The sequence below is a fragment of the Antennarius striatus genome, chromosome 7 (assembly GCF_040054535.1).
Source record: "Antennarius striatus isolate MH-2024 chromosome 7, ASM4005453v1, whole genome shotgun sequence".
In the NCBI taxonomy this organism is placed as follows: Eukaryota; Metazoa; Chordata; class Actinopteri; order Lophiiformes; family Antennariidae; genus Antennarius; species Antennarius striatus.
The window spans coordinates 22,330,534-22,349,160 of record NC_090782.1 but is presented as its reverse complement, the minus strand read 5'-3'; the positions used below and the strand labels follow the sequence as shown (position 1 = coordinate 22,349,160).

At 40.5% G+C, this 18,627-nt stretch overlaps 1 protein-coding gene across 1 annotated transcript; it reads right to left on the bottom strand.

The window, feature by feature from the left end:
* On the bottom strand, nt 1-3,126 carry c7h1orf52 (chromosome 7 C1orf52 homolog). Its single transcript, XM_068319484.1, has 3 exons — nt 2,728-3,126; nt 1,975-2,182; nt 1-1,569 (listed from the first exon to the last, which is right to left on the bottom strand). Exons 1-3 carry the CDS (start codon nt 3,001-3,003, stop codon nt 1,415-1,417), a joined length of 639 nt encoding a protein of 212 aa, XP_068175585.1. The 5' UTR covers nt 3,004-3,126; the 3' UTR covers nt 1-1,414.
* Between the last annotated feature and the right edge of the window lie 15,501 nt (nt 3,127-18,627).

Here is an 18,627-nt window from a genome sequence, read left to right as displayed (position 1 = left end):
TTGTTTTATTAATGTTTTACAGATCATCCCAATTTGGGAACAGGATTGTACAATGTTACAAACATCTGATGTCATACGTCACACGCAAGTCATTTTATTTCAAACAGATGTAAATTCTGAAAAAAAAACCCAACCCCCATCTCTGCATCTCAAGATAACGGAGATGAGACAACACCTAGGAACAGAACACCCCTCAAGAAAAACGGTACACACACATAAACTGGTGTTTTTACACGAAGTGCAGCTGATTTCTAGTCTAGCTCAATGGCGACATCTAGTGGGCCTAAACTGGAAGTACAGATAGCTTTTTAAAATGTAATTTCAACAGATTTAAAGTCATTTCTAATTCCTATTATTTAAAGGAAAGTCATTGTATCACTACAACACAAACAGTGATATTCCAGAGTGAGGGCTTTGAATAAAGACAAAGAATCAAGCAAATCAAAACAGCCAGACATCACACTGATTTTTACTTGAAATAAAACAGGAGTTAAAACCAAAAACTGCACTCGGTTCAATGCATCACATAACACTAAAGTCCACCTTTGGTTGTTTTTTTTGTAGTTTTCTCTTTCTTGCCTCTTGGTTATGATTAACATTTAATTCACAAACTACATTACATCATAACACGAGTCTGGTACAAGTTGTAAAGCTCTTGTTTTCACTCATGCCCGAATCCTTGAAAGAAAGGATTACGGCCAGGACAAAAATGATGTCAAGGGATTTAACAGAAGTTTATTAACACATTCTACACAGGGATGTAAAAAAAAACAAAAAAAACAGTCATCCCTCGCCAACATCACTTACGACTCGTTTACAGTGTGAGGTGGCATCTGCAGAAACTCTGCTTTATGGTTATGTGTCATTATGTACCATTCACAATGTCTTTAGGCATGAACCTAGGGGCTAAAAACATCTCGACCAGGCCATGCCTCCATCGCTCGGCGGTGCCGAGAGGAAACGAATGGCTGTAAAAGTCCAGGAGCTCAAACCCTCTCAGCAGTAGACAACAGCAGCAGTCGTACATCACAGACAGCAAAGGATAATATTTATCATGGATTTCTACTGTTTGCGATGTGTTACTGGACGTGTACGTAAATGTCTAGATGACGTTGTGTTGTTACAAATTACAACTTTTTCCTTGCAGAAGGCAAACGTGGCCTACAAAGTGTAATGAACAAATGCGTCCTGGGTTGCTGCCAATGTCTGGTTCGGTGTAAATAACAAAAGCATGACACCTTACAGAACATAAAGCAAATATTGTCATATTGCAGGTGATGACAGCCTGCAGGTAAAATGCCAGTCTATGTTTTTACAGCATAGTACCCCCTGGACTATTGTGCTAATATCTGTGAATTTTCCTGGCGGGTGTAAAATATTCAGACGCATATCCTCGTTCCCGTTACTGCAGCCCTCACTCTATCTTTTGCCTGAGGATCCTTTTCTCCTCCTCAACGAAATTCTTGTCAGAGGTAGCTTGTCCCAGATCCCTCTTCCTCTTCTCCTTCTGCTGGAACGTTTCTACTCGGCGCTTCTTGGCAGACAGGCCTTCCTTGTTTGATTCTTCATCTGATTGCCACAGAAGAGGAAGATTAGAACTTTTTAATGACTCGGCAGCACACAATTATAATACAACAGCAGGCTGCACCTTGGTGCAGCTGAGAAATGCTTCACCTCTACAAATATCACATCAAACTTCATTCATACAACATGTTTGGTTTCACTTTATACGCAGTTTCAGCAGGTAGATGGCTGAAGACGTCTCAGATACTGAGCCTTTGCGTTTGTTGCTGCACATCTGTGCTGTAATCTCAGTCAGCACCTGTCTGTTTAAATAGATGAACAGTCTGGCAAACACATACAACCTGCTCAATGTCACAACAGAGGCTACCACAGTGTCAGTGGGTAGTGATCGCTTTACTGCGGGTTCATGAATAAAACAATAACCGGCTGTCAGTGTAGTATGGGACTGACCTGATTCAGAGAGCTGCTCCTCTGCAGGTAAGAACCGGGCTTTTCCGGTGTAAGCCGGTGCATCTTCCCCATTGTCCTCATAAACGTTGGACCACTTTATAGCCATGTCCATGCCCGGGGGAGGTCCCTTCTTCCTTTCTGGCTCTGCAGTGTAGCTCTCAGGAGGGGGTACAGCATTTGTTTTCCATGGTTTGAACTCCCTAGCAGGCTACATGTAATAAACACAAAAAGACAGATTTAATTCTGGTACAGTGGAGGTTATACACTTTTATCTATTATTGATCTACTTTTATCTATGCTTTTCTCCAGCATGAACACGAACGGAGCAAATTCTGAACGCCTATAGTCTCCTTTCTGGAAAAATATATTCATGTCAAAGCACTTTAACAGCTTTAATATTAGTTCTGTTTGAGTGGACAAAGGTTGCAGCAGCCAAACCCAAATTTTTTCCTGAATTGGAGACCACGTTTCCACAGAAATGGGCACAGATTCCTCAGGAAGCTGGATGGAGAAGGATGGCCTTTGTGCTGAATTTGGGAAAACACATTATTATTATTATTATCATTATTATTAATGATAATAATAAGAATAATAATAAGCATGTTTTCCCAAATTTTAATGATAAGTGTTTTCCCAAATTTTCCTGTGTGCGAGAAAAATAATATGATTGTTGTTGTTGTTGTTGTTGTTATTGATTGATCGTAAACCCTGGAGGAAGTAGCTTAGCTAGCCGTGATGCTAACAGACGTTTACCTCTTCCGGTGGTTTGACGGTGAGTGTGTCCCAGTCTATCTCCTTATTCAGGGGGTTGTAGAGGAAAGTAGGCTTGGACACGGAGCGGAAGAGCTCGTCGGGTTTGGGTAAGGCTGCCCCGCCGGCTGTTCGTTTGGTTCCGAGTTCTGAAGACGGAGCTTCGCTTTCCTTTCGACGTTTCCCGTCTTCGTCAGAGTCGCTGCCGTCGCTGCTGTCGCTCAAATCGTCGTAGCTCGAGAAGAACCCCAAGGAGGCAGACTTCTTCTCCTCCGTCATTTTGCGGGAGTCGCGAATTTCTTAGATTCAATGACCTGTTTCAGTTGAAAACCGAGGAGAAGCGGAGGGACTCGATTTCAGTTGTGTTCTCTCTCGAACTACACCATTTTGAAACAGCCTCCAAAATAGTCGTAAATCGGTTTGACAGTGTCGTGACGACTGTCGCAAAGCTATTTTATTAAAGGGGCAGGCTGTAAAAAACTAAAAACAAAAACGCTTTACGACACGCGATTGGTTTCATTCAATCCTGTCAACGTGAAAACGACTTTTTTTTTTTTTTTTTTAATTTTGGCGAAATAAACGACTTTTAGTTTTTACTGTAGTTGTCCAAAGCTATTTAAATAAATCCACCGGACTTAAGAAGCCAAGAGGCTCCTTCAGTTCTGGTGGTGGTTGGTCTTGTCCCAGTTTATTAACCCTGTGGGGTGTGGTCAGTGCTATTCATACTCCATATTTAAAACCCATCTGGCTCCTCAACAATGGTTGATGGGGGTTCCAGGGGGTGTCAAAGGGGGTCGTTGAAATGCAAGTTTCACCGAGCCTTTGGCATGAGACATCTTGTGTGAGCCTTCACAAAGGTCCAGTCAAGGATATCCACAAGTTTTCAGTGTCCCTATGAGGTGTTGGTGGGTTTTTTTTTGCACTTGGACGTGCCAAGGGCTCTTATTGTGGCAAATTTTTCTGCTGCTGTCCACAAACCTGAACAAATTAAGGAAGTGTCGAATGTGCAAAGGTGTAGATATTTTTCAGCATCAACAGCATCTGGCTACAAGTTAGAGAAAGTGAATGAATGAAAGTTTGCTCATTTTGACAGAACAGCAATTACATTGTGTTACCACTAGAGTACAGTATAGTCCCATCAGTTAGACAATAAATCATGCAGCAGTCATAATTGGTTCATCACTGTCCACTCTGACTTTACAATATACTTTCATTAACGCACATTTTTATACTTTTTTGTACTTCATTGCATAAAGATGCTCTCCGTTTGGACATGTCCAGAGGAGAGATAGTGAATATATTGGTAGAAGGATGCTGAGTTTTGAACTGCCAGGCAGGAGGCCTAGAGGAAGACCAAAGAGGAGGTTTATGGATGTAGTGAAAGAGGACATGAAGGTAGTTGGTGTGAGAGAAGAGGATGCAGAAGACAGGGTTAGATGGAGGCAACTGATTCGCTGTGGCGACCCCTGAAGGGAAAAGCCATAAGGAAGATGCTCAATGGAGATGATTTGGTCCCTGGAAATCCATGAGGACTCACACACTTCCACCAAGACTACCAGAACACACACCTGCCCAGAAACACTCAAGGATTCTGACCATCACCTCCTCAAAGTCACTCAAACACTTCTGCTGATGATTGAGAGCAGTTTAGAGACATTGTTGTGGACCTTTAGGGGCCCCTGAGTACAGGTTTGTACAGGGGCAGAAACATAAATCTACTCATGTACATTTTGCAATGTCCCTCCATCCATTCTGAATACAGATACTTCATTTGAGATGCTTAGAATTTTTAGGTAATCTGAGGTCAGATCTGCACATAGATATCCTGAAAGTCCAGTCCTAACAGATCCTAAAGGTGTAGTTCAAGTTCATGTGCGGACCTTTTTTTTTTCTGCTGCGGTTTCGTGAAACTTCATGGAATTTTTATTTTCATTTTTCTTCATTGGCTTTACCTAAAACCCACCAAGCCAATTTTGTTAGTGCAATGTCAGTAGTAGTTGTATTAATTTCCAGAAATGTCAGTGCCGACACTGAAAAACACTCTGTTGAGTGATTTTTACAGTAGAAACACAAGAGCCTAAATATCAGGGGTTGTATTCTAATTGTGACAAATGACTAACGCTCCTTGCTGCCAAAGGAGAATAAATCCACTGGAGTAGAAGCAGAATCAAACAGTGTATTCGACCACCTATAATGGCTGCTTTTAGCTGTCTTACAGTCTCTTTTTCTGTCTCTTTAGCCTGTAGCAGGGACTGACTGTCAGGACATGCTGTATTTCCTCATACAACAGTCTCTACATTTCCAGTGGAGTTTTTTCTTCTTTTTTTTTTAAGCCTGATAACTTTGTCTGTTGGTTATTAATAACACTGACTTGAATTGCAATATCTGTTCATCCTGATTGGTGACACAGATGTTTTCTCAGAGGCCAGATTTCCACCGGCCTCAGCAGTTTTTGGCTTTGAATATTGAACTTTTTAACTTGTTGTTTTTACCTCTCCTGAGTTAAACTGTTGTATTTTTAGCTATTTTAACCGTGATGGTAACTGACACTGACATTTTTTTTCAGCCAGGGCTAATAACTGAGGATAACCTCCACCGTCTTAAATCCTCTCTTATCATCTTAATAAACTGGCTGTGAGTGTGACTCCAAATTCTTGGAACAAAGCGTTCCCTGTTTCCTCCCTGTTCAGCTGCACTAAAATAAAATATTTATATGAAAGCTAGATTAACGTATGTGCCTTAAAAATAAGGCACATATGTTACTAAATAATCAAGTAATTAAGCAATTTGGGCATTTTTAACCTCCTTTATATTCCTATCAGAATCCAGGCTTGGCATTTTTCTAGTGTTTAGTGTCAATGCCGTCCAACCCCTGGGCAGCAGTGGGTTCTATTGCTTCCATATGAGCTGCAGGGTTCTGTTGAATAGACAATTTGTCTGTTATAGTCTTGCCTTATGAAAACGTTAATCATTCTGACATTAAAAAAAATAAAATAATGGGAAATTCAGGAGGGAGAATGCAGCCGGACATCCCCCTTCCTTATGCTCTTCTTCTCCATTCTCGAAGAGCTTGACCACAACGTGAGAAATTCCCCATGGAGGCGAAAAGACACGCCTCCTCACATCTCTGTTTAATCTGGCCATTCATATCTTGAATGTCTTTATTTAATCCATAGGCTTAGTTCAGGTCGGGACACATATTTGACAGCATATTAACAGGCCGTTTATTCAGCGTTAGCAAATAGAGCCGTGGGCAGATGTTTTTTTTTTCTTTCTATCTCCTTCCATCTCAAGTTTTTATTCTTAAACAACAAGAGAGAAATGGAGTTAAGTCCTGAGCCTCGGATTAACCCATGTTAGCTTTGAGGAGATGCTGCATCAGATGTGATCGGTCTCTTACTGTATTACCTTTCTATTAAAAACATATCACGGAATCCCAGGATTTTGATTGTGAAAATCATGTTTCAGAGAGTTACACCCTCAGCCCACTTTGAGATCACCAAACAACACCTGGAGAATAATTCAGGACACCCAGATGAAAGTTTCCACTCATTTTTTTTTCAGGCCTGACTTCTTGTTGTTGTGGTCTGAGCGAAGGGATTTTAATAAGAAGCTACTTCAAGCAATTTTAAGTTACATGTTCACTTAAATGTCATCTTAGTCATGTAAATAAGACTTTTAAAAGGCGACCCTTATATTTGCGACCGCTGGCTGATGCCACTGACCTTTGACCTCTGGCTCTATTGATAGCGAGAGACACAGGAAGTGGAAGGGTGACCTTAAAAGAAGTTCATGAGGAAAATAGACACAAGACCATGGACATGATTTTATATACAGGAAACTCTGGGTTTGTTTGTTATCTTATTGAGAATTTATAATGACCCAAACATCATTTTTAGACATGTAATTATCCTATAATGAAGCCTGTAACACAAAAAGATAACTTTTTGTGCAGGTGAAATTGTCTTCGGACACATCTCATTGTTGTCTCATCTGATCCAAAATCAATAGAAAATATTTATTTTATTTAACCAGAACAGTTTTTTCAGCATAAACTATTAATAAAAACCCCACAGCGTAAATCTTTCAGCTTCTAAGTCATGGAAAAGAGCAAAGTCTGCCTTTTTAGACTACTGTATTATTTATGAAAGCTAATATTTCATTTTGTTTCTTTCATTTTACCTTTAGAGTCATTCCGCACCGCTCGGCTACTGAAGGAGATAAAGGATAAACAAGGAGATAAATTGAGTTGTCAAAGCAACACCTGCAGAAATCATGCTCACCTTCTCCTCCGTTATTTAGTGCTCTACTGTATATCTATCATCTCCACTATTATCTTTTCTCCATTGTAATCAAACAGCGATAGAACTCTTACTGGCAAACCGTTCAAATGGAAAAACGTGTTGTCATGACTTGTTGTTTCTCCGTCTATTTTTTCGTTCTGAGACAGAGACAGAAAAGAGACTCAGCTGGAGTGAAAAGGCCACGTGTCGAACCTAAAAACGATCTCCTCAAGCTTTTTAATACCTTTCTTTGCGACCTATCCACTCAAAGTATGCATTCACATCCCTCTTTATGCTGCGCACACATACGCGCATACTTTCCACCGCAGTGTTTTCTCTGGTCACCTAATACTCACTGCAATTTCAGACCTGAGAGGTGGCATTCTTTGGCTCATTACATTAACTCGAGGCTCTGTTTGCGCCGTGCGGCCTGTCGGGGCTCGTGGTTGGAGGCCGGATCCAACTGATGTGGCAAGAAGAGAGAGAGAGAGAGAGAGAGAGAGAGAGAGAGAGAGAGAGAGAGAGAGGAGACGAAAGGGTTGCTGGGAGAGGGAGTTGGGAGATCTGGGTCAAAAGGACACTTTTGTGTGTGTGTGCGCTAGTGGGGTGGGCAGGAGGTGGGTGTTAGGGGTGATCATCCCTATCACATGTTCCACAGTGTCCTGCAGCGTGGACGGCTGTGGGCTCGAGCCTTCAGCCCCCCCCTGATGCTTTGATTTTCAGCGCTCTCCTTCCTCCGCAACGCCGCAAACTTCACAACGTGCGTGTGCGGACACCATACACACACACACGCACACACACGCCATGCAGCTCATTCATACATAAGTTTGAAGTTTGAGAGGGATGGACAGGGAGTTAGCAGCTTTTCGTTCTCCGCAGTTTACAGTCAGGATGATAAATGATTACTCCATGAGGTAACCGCTCTGTGTTTATCATGAGACTTTATTGTCTTTGTGCTGAGTTGTGTTAAAACATGTACAGAGAAGCCAAACCCAACCAAATACCCCCCCCAGTCCTAAATATCAATCCACAGCTTATAGGCAAGGTGTGTGTGGCGGCTATGAAGCCACCCCATTCTGAGCCGTGGCTGCTTAATCATTATTTTGGTGCAGGGATACATTTGGATTTTGAGTTGCTCATGTCTGCAAGCTGATTTTTTTTTCATTGTTGTTCATGTCTGTGGTTTAGACCTAATATTTCTTTTTTTTCTTCTCCAAACAAGGTACAAAGATGTTTTCTCGAAGGCCACACAGAACCCTAATCTTTTGTTTTTTGTCTGACTACATTTGAGATTATTGCAAATAAATCGTAACAGATCATAGAGATTCTTTTATCATGTAAATATCTGCAAAACAGTTGGGAGCAGGGGCAAAAGAACTGTTAGCCAGACATGGAAAACACATTCCTTTTGTCTATAGTAGAAGATCCTAAACCTCCCAAAATAACTCAATGCAAATGCTACGCTTATGGCTTCTCAATTATTTTGGCTCGCTATACAGTCTTTCTGCCAAAGGAAGCATCAAAGCCTTTTTTCATTTCTCTCGAGCTAATATCAAAAAGATGGGCCAATTCGTCTTTTAAATAAGAACCAAGCTGTAAAATCAGGAGGTTTCTGACTATGCATGAATACAATGTGAGAAAAACAATGTTTCTTTCGACATGACTGCAAATCAGAATTTATACAGTAAACCAGTATGACCGGCAGACATTTAAGTCAGCATGAAGATGTAAGAAAACAGCTAACCCGAGGGCCTCGCAACGACACAGGAAGTCAGTGTAGCAAGAAAGAGCACAGTTTGCTTTTAAATCACACTTTGATTTTTGAATTTTTGAAAATATAAGTACAGTACTGATTTTGAAGCTTCATATAGACTACCCCTCTCATTACGCGAAAATAGTATAATCCTTAAGAACTTTTTCCTAAATTAAAAAAAGGATTTCGTGACGGTTACATTTGTCTTGTGGCATTGGCAGATAAGTTTACCAGTGTTTATTTATTTACTAGTATTTATTTATTAGTATTTATTTATTTATTTATTAGTATCTATTTATTTATTTATTTATTAGTATTATTTATTAGTCAGTCAGTCATCTTCAGATTACCACCGCTATATCCGCCGCAGCGGGTCACGGGGAGCCGGAGCCTATCTCGGCAGCATAGGGCGTGAGTCGGGGGACACTCCAGGCACGACGCCAGTGCACCGCGGAGCCACACACAAAGACATACAACCATGCACACATACACACTCATTCCTACGGGCAATTTGGAACAGCCAATCAACCTGAAGCGCATGCTTTTGGAGGTGGGAGGAAGCCGGAGAACCCGGAGAGAACCCACGCAGACACGGGGAGAGCATGCAAACTCCACACAGAGTGGGACTTGAACCCGTGTCTGCAGTGTTGTGAGGCGGCAGCGCTAACCACTGTGCCACCGTGCCGCCTTATTTATTAGTATTAGTATTTATTTATTAGTAGTATTTATAATTTCCCTGACGGAACCTCCTTAAGAGATAAATAAAGTCATACTCTACTCTATTAAAGCCTTTTGTGCCTCATTTCAGCACCAAGGTGGAATGTTTGGAGGGAACCCAGTCAGACATTTGATCCACACAGAGAGGTGCCCACCATGGATTCGTGCTCGGACCCTTCTTGCTGTGAAACAGCAGACCTAACCACCATATCTCTGATGCAGTGCGACTGCTGAGATAGGTACTGGTAGCATTAGGTCCAAAAAAGTGTTTGCCCTCTTTTGACTCTTCCTTTTTCAGACCTTCTCCTGCTGGAGGTCTGCTGCCTGATGGGGTGTGCAGGAAAAGGACCGGGGGCACATTTCACACCTTGAGGGCAGCTTAGTGGGAGTTGGGAGTACCTTGATGAACAAGGGTTGAACGGTTGAACTAAGGGTTGAAGTCCCCAATACTCTCTGGTAAAAATCAAAACAGGGCTAACCCCCTGTCTCCTACTTCTTGTTACCCCTGTTGAGTATCGCCATCCAATCAAATCCTCAGAAGCCGTGCCCTGCCCGAAGGCTCTGTCCGAAATGCCTCATCCTCTCTCTGATGTCTGAACTACCTGCTTCTCCCAATGCCCACGGTGAACCCAGAAGCTCTCGCTGTGGGATTTTCTGACTCATTAGCTCTGCTCAGCCGAGTGGAGCAGCCTGCGGATTCCTTCCAGGCAAGTTCATCAACCCGGCCAGTGGCTCCGACTGCGATGCGATAAGAGAGAGGGAGCTCCAGCCATCGGACCCCGCCGTGACTTTGTTTAGTATGAAATGAGACGAGGAGGAGGAGGGGCACAAAGGAGGCAGGGTTGGACAGTAACGGAGTAAATTTACTTAAGTACTGTACTTAAGCACAGATTCTGAGGATTTTCACTTTACTCAAATACTAGAATTCTTTCATACTTATTACTCTTACTCGAATACATTTCCAAGGTTTTTACTCTTACTCGAGTTAATTTCTGAGAAGGCTCATGAATACTCGTTACTTTTAGGTTTGCCTGTTGTTGTTTTTTTGGTCCCCCCACCCTAAAATGCAATTGGCCACACGCAGTGTTCGTCAAAGAAGGAAACCTATCACAGTACACGTTGTCAACTGGGATTTACGTAAAAGGGGAAATACGTCATCCCCTACCCAATCAGCTCAGAACAGAAGAGTTTTCTCTGAAACAAGAGATACAAGGTACTATATACAAAGTTGTAAAATGACAGTAATTCAGTCAGGTCCATTCTCATCAAAGATTAAAAAAAAATAGGAATTTACTCTTACTCTTACTTTAAGTACATTTAAAAGTATTTACTCTTGAATACTTAAGTACATTTAAAAGCAAGTACTTTTTTACTCTTACTCAAGTAATGTATTGACTGGGCTACTCTTACGTGTAGCAGAGTATATTTTGACCAGAAGTATTTGTACTCTTACTGAAGTACTGGGGTCAAGTACTCTGTTCATCTCTGAAAGGAGGGGTCCGGGGAGGAGAAGCTAGAGGTGCTAATCAAGGCCTGCAGATGGACTCTAACGCAGTGCAGCGTATTTAACACAGCTTAGCAGCGTAGTTACGGGGGTGTTAACGCCTGTCAGTTAAACTATTGCTCGTCTCGGCAGCAGGTGTCTGTTTGACCCTTAGTCTGGCCTGTCCTGTTGACCCGGACTGTTAAGAGGTGCACAGATCAACTTTAAAAAATGGGGGGACACCTTTTCACACCCACATTCCCAAAAGCTTTACCCTTGACTTAAGCTGTTAGCAGTAGATACAGGTGTTCTCACCACATGTTCCTTGACATCTGAACGTTGGGGTTTTGAGCTTAGCTTAAAAAGAAACCCAAAGTGTTGAAAGCTTTGCTTCTTTCAAATAGTAAAATACAGCAGAATCATCTTAACAACTCAACAGAACATTCATAAGAAGGGGAAAGATAATGCAGCAGCACCAACAAGTCCAAACTGAACAGCAGCGTAGGCGTTTTCTTCATTCCCTTCCAGATTTCACAAGAAGTTATTACTACAGTTATCTTTAACAAGTGTGAATTAAATTCTTTAATTTGATTCTTGGTGAAGCATCACCTAGAATCAAATTAAAGCTCTGTCAAAGACAACGCAACACCATTTTTCATGTGAGAATCAAAAGTCGTTTTATCACAGGCGGTCCTTGTCAAGTAGGAATTTGAACTCGTGCCCAGCTCGGTTATTTTTCAGTCTATACAGGAGTGTTTTGAAATTTTTTGCTATGAAACTAGGTCACCAAAGTATCTGTATTAATTATTTTAGAGTGAAAATGTCATAGTGTCAAATGAAATAATTTATTCTTTAAAATTTAGAGAAGCCAAAGGAGTTAAGCTCTTTATCCATAAGTATCCATCCACTGGGAATATTTACCAGTTTTCCTGCCCTTTCTTTATTCTCCTGTTATATTTCTGGACTCTTGCCTTGAAAGTTGTTTGCTAACGTGTGGCTTACACTACAAAACTTTTCTCTGTCAATTTACGATACATAAGAAGCAAAGTATTCTACTTTTTAAATCTATTTCTTGTATTTAATGACTACAATGTAATTCTAGAAATAAATACACCATTTGTTATAACTTCAGTTCGCAAGATTGATTACAAACCAGCAGGATAGAAGTGCTACAAACACAACTGCTAATAATAATATTAAATTAATAAAGGAACAATAATCATCGTGCAATTTAAAAACTATACAAAAAAATCCACTACTGGGCCTTCCTGTTTCCTTATCTTAGTTTTGTTTGACAGACTGATAAGTGCTTATTTAAATACTTGGTTGGTCACCCCGTCCCAGATTGCACTGGAGTTCACATCACGTCACTATATGACATTAATGCAGCAGAATTCCGTTCCGATTTCAGTGTAAATGTGCATCATCAAAGTTTTGCAGTGTATTTGTCTTGGCGTTGAAGACATTTTTGTTTGAGAAAAAACAGGCTGACAACAGAGCCTGGTCAGATATAGCCTCTGCAAAAAGGAGAAGATCAAGTGTCCTTGTCTCTATGCTGTAAATAAATGCAACAGAATTAGAACGAACACACAGCCAGTCCCCAGAATGACGGCATGAATATTTAACCCAGAAACACAACCGGTGGCACACAACACAAAGAGGAAAAGGAGACGATAAGAAGCTGGCAAAGATCATAAAAAGGACGGCAGCTTTTTTTTTTTTTTAACTACTTGTGTCACATGACGGTTTTTGCAGAGCATCTTGTTTCACTTAGATGCATTCCCAACAATTTAGTGTTCATTTTCCTTTGTGTTGTCCAGAGGAGAATGCAGTCAGTGTGTGAATCCAGCAGCAGGCACTTCACAGAACATGCAGGGTACAGATAATAGCTGGAAGTCTTCATGTAGTGTTTTATTTTCTTTTTCTCTTTTTTTCCCCCCTAACTACACCTACACCACAGGCGACTCATTTAGTGGAAATTGTTCACAGATCTTAACTCAGTCAGCGTCTTGACAAAAGTTGTTCTTCAGCTAGTTCACATTTGGACATTTATATATTCATGTTTTCTTCCTTTTTGTCTGTGAGGTGAAGAATGATCCATCTGTGTCAAATGATTTTTGCCATCTGTTTCTACTGACATGTAGAAAAAAAAACAAAAAACAGGAACAGATTTGAATGAAAATGTCATAATGTGTGATGATGGTGATTTACAGACTTTAGTTTTACCTTATGTATTATGTCTAACTATAAGATTACTTTTTCTGACGTTCATCTTAAATGTTATTGTGGATATTTTACACCTGACTGTAAATAAGAGGCTCGGAGGGAAACTTTTTTAAGAACAATTTCTGTCTCACAATTTCTGTCTCAACATCACCTTCTGCTAAAGGGTGAAATGATGCCTCAAACTTATAAATATATAAGTAATGATCATATTAACAGTATACGATTTTTATACTTAATGTCTACAGATTTCAGTCTTCAAGTTCAGATGACAAATCTATGAGCTGGCCAGCAGGTAACATCGTTAATGCACGGTTAGTTGGGGGTACGATAATTATAACCTGACATCATCAAAACGGTGACAAACACTGACTTTCTTAATATATCCTTTGATAATATAGTTTGACTTCAGTAAAACTGTCTTGTTATGCTCTTTATACAGACTTTTATGTTTTGTGGCCCAGATTTTCTGGCATTTGGCATTTTGCCCTGAAATCCTTGGCTCGTGTTCGAGAAGTGATTTCTCAATCTTTCAAAATCTTTTGCATATTTATGAATCTCTGAATTATTTGACAGAACAGCTGTCAATTGTAATTTTTGGTTTAAATCAGGATTCTTATACACTTATGGATATTTCACAACATCTCGAGAAGTACAAATCAGAGATTTTCAGAGTTTAAAGTCAGTTGTTTCAGGATTTCAGCAAACCCGATCATTGACACTGATGTAGAAACATCTGAAGGTTGTCACCATCGCAAGACTTTTATCAGAGTAATTCAGGCTGTTTGAATGATGTCTTCACATTGTCTTGCACCTGTTTTCATATCCTTCACTCTTCATGCTAAACTAAGCTAACCACAGGGACAGGATTAATTTTCCCATCTTAATCTCAGCAAAAAGACGCATGCCATAAATTTTTTTTTTTTAAATCAACTTTTCTCATCACTATAAATTTCAAAAATAAGATTACATTAAAAATAATGATCAAGGTAAACGCTAAACATATTTTTACAGCCACAACATTACTCATTAGATATTAATATACATTTAGTTCAAATATAAGGAGATAAATCAAATAGACGATTCCAAAAGTTATTTTGGGAAACATTTTCTCTGTCTTCTTACATAATGTAACAGCAGCTGACATAACCAAAGCCTTGGCCAGTTTAATGTTTGGGTTTCCATCAGGTCTTGTGTCCAGCAGAGCCAGTCAGCTCAAAACAGTCTGGAAGTCATAATGGTGATGACCTCAGTGATATCTCTATCCGTCTAGACTGCTTGGATAAATCTTTTAGTTTAAGGTTTACAACAGGATATGTTCCCAGATAGTCATGTTGTTTTAATCACAGCTTGAGTAAGAACAACTACAACACATTTATGAAACATCTATTAATCTGTGATCACGTACAAAGATTAAGTGTCCTACCGTGCCACACTGAGCTATCTATTAGGATATTACCATACTGGCAAGGAAGTCACAGTTTCTTAGAATGCAAGTCAAATTCACTGTTCTGTGTTTTCTATAAAATATTCAGTACCTCTATCAGCGGGGGGAAAAAAATTCAGGTCATTCATCTTTGAGATGATCACAAGTCAAGTCCAAAATAAATCTCAAAACCTCTGAGCTACAGTCCAAGTCAATTATCAGGGATCAAAGTTGATTACATTTTGATAAATGACTTGTTCAGACAGGCTTTTGCAATGCATACTGTGATGCATCATGCATACAGATGAATAGCAGTACCCCATATGTGTCCCACTTTTGCAGTAAAGTGGAATATTTAACATTCTCCATGAACTTATGAAGTATGGGAGTGAGAGCAAATAAATCTGACTGCTATGAGAGCAGCGACAAAGACTTAAGAATTCAAAGCAGAGCAGAGTCGGAGAAAAGGTAGTTCAACCATGATGGACAGGAAGAAGACAACTCAATCCTTCAATATCAGTCACTCTGACTGAACAGCAGAGTGTGAGTCATGTAGAAAAACAAGAGAATAGAAGAGGGGCAGGGAGAAGACCAGGTAGCGAATCACAGTGGGAACAACCCTGGCAGGGAAAGAAAAGAAGCTCTCATATTTTCCCATTATTCAGCAAACTAATCAAGTAGCCTCCTTAGTTAAGGATTGACTCCAACATCAACACATTAGTCAACCATCCGTGGGTCCTAAAGCTAACCTCCCATGATGTGACTCACCAGTCCACATAGGTCCATCCATTATTGTGATACTGCAAAGGTTGCATTGTCGTTCTTGACATGACAAATGCAGCAGCTGCAGCTGCGTTCACTGAATCACACTCAAAGTAGACGGCCTGACTTGCGCAACGATTGCGTTGACAAAATACGTTTACTGACGTCTAGGATTGAGCAGCTCACGCTGAAAAAACCTGAACAGAGAGACAGATCTCCAGTAAAGAGATTGTGGAATTTTGATGGACTGATCTTTTAATATATATCTTTCTTCACATACTCTGTGAAAACTCCAAACATTTACAAAAGTAGACATTATTACATTAAAAAAAAAATATAGGAAAACAAGTTAAAATACTCAATGATCTTCCTCTCCTAATGATGTTAGAGTTGCGGCTTTGAATAGTAAATTTATTATTATTCCAAGCCGATATTTAACTAAGCCTTCGTTCATGACCAAATAAGAGTCAACCCTGACTCTAGATCAAGGTTACCCCCAACTCCCCCCCCTGCATCCCACAGATGTCATTAATACTCTTTGTATGAATGGAGTCCTTCCAGCCCGTCACTATACGCCGTTGGAAATACTTAATCTCTTGTCCTTTCTAATCCAGGATATGATCTCATTCACGGTCTTTTATGTCTACAGTACAGCGCCTGCCAGCCTGCACAGCATACACACATGAGGTAACAGCGATGGAGTCTGTTACTGAGAGCCAGCTATACCAAACCTGGCTCTGATTGCACAGACATGAGGTAGTTGTGATTGTCCATCCGTGTCCGCTGCCTGGCTTTTTAACCTGCGGTGTGGCTGACAGGTGGCATCGCGTCGCCACAGTGGACGAGGAGGCTATGGGGCGGAAAGCCGTGAGCTATTTTTTGCCTTGGTGAGGGTCGACGGTGAGCAGCTGATGGATGGAGAAGTGTCTGAGCTTAAACTAGGGCCTGACATGCGGGGAACAAAAGGTCCCTACCACCCATGAGTTGCTGAAAATGGAAACATGGGGCATGGTCTGTTTGGTGGAAGTAGAATCCAAATAAAAAATAGACAAATGGTGAACATGTTCTGCCAGGCATTAGTCGATGCATAAAATAAAGCTGAAAAGAGCGTACAGATACAAAATCAGAAAGTTGATGATAGTGGTCCCAGAACTAAACCTTGTGGAATCCCGCCTCTGAAATTGCCTCTGCTAACTGAATAGTCTGAGTTCTCCTTCGGGGTTATGTTAAAAAAAACAAAAAAAACAACAACTTTTGTCTAGAAGTTCAAAAATATTATTTATGACCTTCACTGCAGTTGTAGTGGTTTTAAGTTTCTTATGTAATCCTTAATAAAATGAAAAACGTTTAGATTTATCTTTTATTGCCCACAGACAACATCTAGCATCTTAGTGTGGAGGTTGGCCTATAATTATTATCATAAGATAATGATATGTCACACGTTAAACACTTTCAAGATGGAGCTCTATAACTTTTGCACATTGTAATGTCAAATCCATTTCCTGCACAATGTGAAAACATTTTGCTCACTTGGCTCAGACATGAACTCCTTCATGTTTATGTCTTCTTCTCCTCTTTGTCGGGAATGTTATTGTTGAAACCAGGGATCGAACACTTTCTCGTGCCCTAAGGTCAGTCAATCTGAGTTGCTCCCACACTGAAAATAAAAAAAAGTTTAAATAAAATCAAAAGTTTTTATGAAATTTTAACAGAGAATATTGATTGTGAAAAATAAACACTTCAGTTTGGTTTTCATTGTCAAGTTTTGAGTTTGATGTTTTGAGCTGTTGCATTTGGGCCTCACAAAGGCTCTGCACGGCTGCCCTTTCATGCACAGGTAAGTTGCGGAAAGGAAGTCGTCGTAAAAGAGGAATAGGAGCTGGCTCATGGGGGCCATTCATAACTATCACAAAGAGAGACTGCACGTCAAAACATTCACACATGTAAAAGCTATAAACCCCACCATCAAAAAAAAAAAAAAAAAAAAATCAGGATACATCCTTGTGTCCTCTTTCTCTAGTCTCTCTGAGCACTTTGCCGTTAAATCCTGTGCCAGATAACACTTTAAACATTCAGAGTGTTTGTTTGAATGCATTTATAGTAGCAGATGTGGTGTGAACACAGCTTGTCTTTCTGTGATTATCTGAACCTTTGGCACATAGTCATTAAATGACTAAGCAGTGTGAGTCAATGAAATAGTTCTGGTTGCCAGAGATGACCCCTAACTTACAAAACCCTTGGAAGTCTCACAGGGGGAGAAACCCTTTTCACAGAGCCACCATGCTTGGTGTTGTGACAGGTACCTGTAGAACAGCTTATTAGCACCTTTAAAAACATCCTAGTCTCTCCCTTTGAGATCTTTGACCCGATGTGAGATCAGAAGTGTATATCGAGAGCTTTGCTTTTCTATTGATATTTTTTTAGTGAAAAATGGACATTTTCAAACCCACAAATGATGAATGATGGTTGACAGATGAGAAGACAAGACTGGGCGGGGTTGGCTCAGAAGGTTAAAAAAAAAAAGGTCCGCTGTTGGAACGAACGTGAAATACTTTGAATAATCCTAACGAAAGGGAGAAGTTGCAACGAGCTGATGTGAAGTCTTTTCTGGGTTGAAAAAGAGGGACATGCGCCACTTCTTGGACGCTAAAACCACCAAGATCGTTGTTGGGCAGCGCTTCACGACTGCTTCTGTTGTCAGTCTGACACTTGTGGGATCTCTTCTGACAGCTACCCTCTGTCTGAAAGTGGACACAGCTATTACAACAAATCATCATCAGCATTCAGTGCAACTTGTTTTAGGTTAGTGTTTATAAATTGTATTCCAGATACTTCCAAATAGTACACAGACACTGTTTGAATGCAGAAAGACTTTCACTCTCAGCTAAGTCAGCACATATGCAACGAGCTGACTTTGATGAATCCGGTCTAGAGCTTTTCATTCTGGTACGGTCAGTTTGATACAACCACTAACATCATTCCTGAATTTTCCGATTACAGTGAATGAGATGGACCAAGGCCAAACACAGCCCCAAAGACGGTAAAGAGGTCTGACTGATACCAAGGAATGCATAACTGAGGTAGTATTCTTGCAAGGATTGACTCATCTGAAGCTGCACGATGTGGTACTAGTGGTATTTTTCAGTAGGTCATTATGGTGTTGTACCTCAGGGTAGGTGGACACCGTGAGAAACAGCCGTGGAATAGTCTCCCATATGACACATATCTCCCATGATCCTCTCAGCGGCTATCTGTC

Bases quoted from the DNA above. Each gene is read 5' to 3' on its own strand.
- c7h1orf52 (XM_068319484.1), bottom strand. From the start codon at position 3,003: ATGACGGAGGAGAAGAAGTCTGCCTCCTTGGGGTTCTTCTCGAGCTAC. The intron at 2,183-2,727 runs GTAAACGTCTGT...TATTACATGTAG, and splicing joins CCGTCAAACCACCGGAAGAG to CCTGCTAGGGAGTTCAAACC. The intron at 1,570-1,974 runs GTCAGTCCCATA...TGTGGCAATCAG, and splicing joins GGAGCAGCTCTCTGAATCAG to ATGAAGAATCAAACAAGGAA.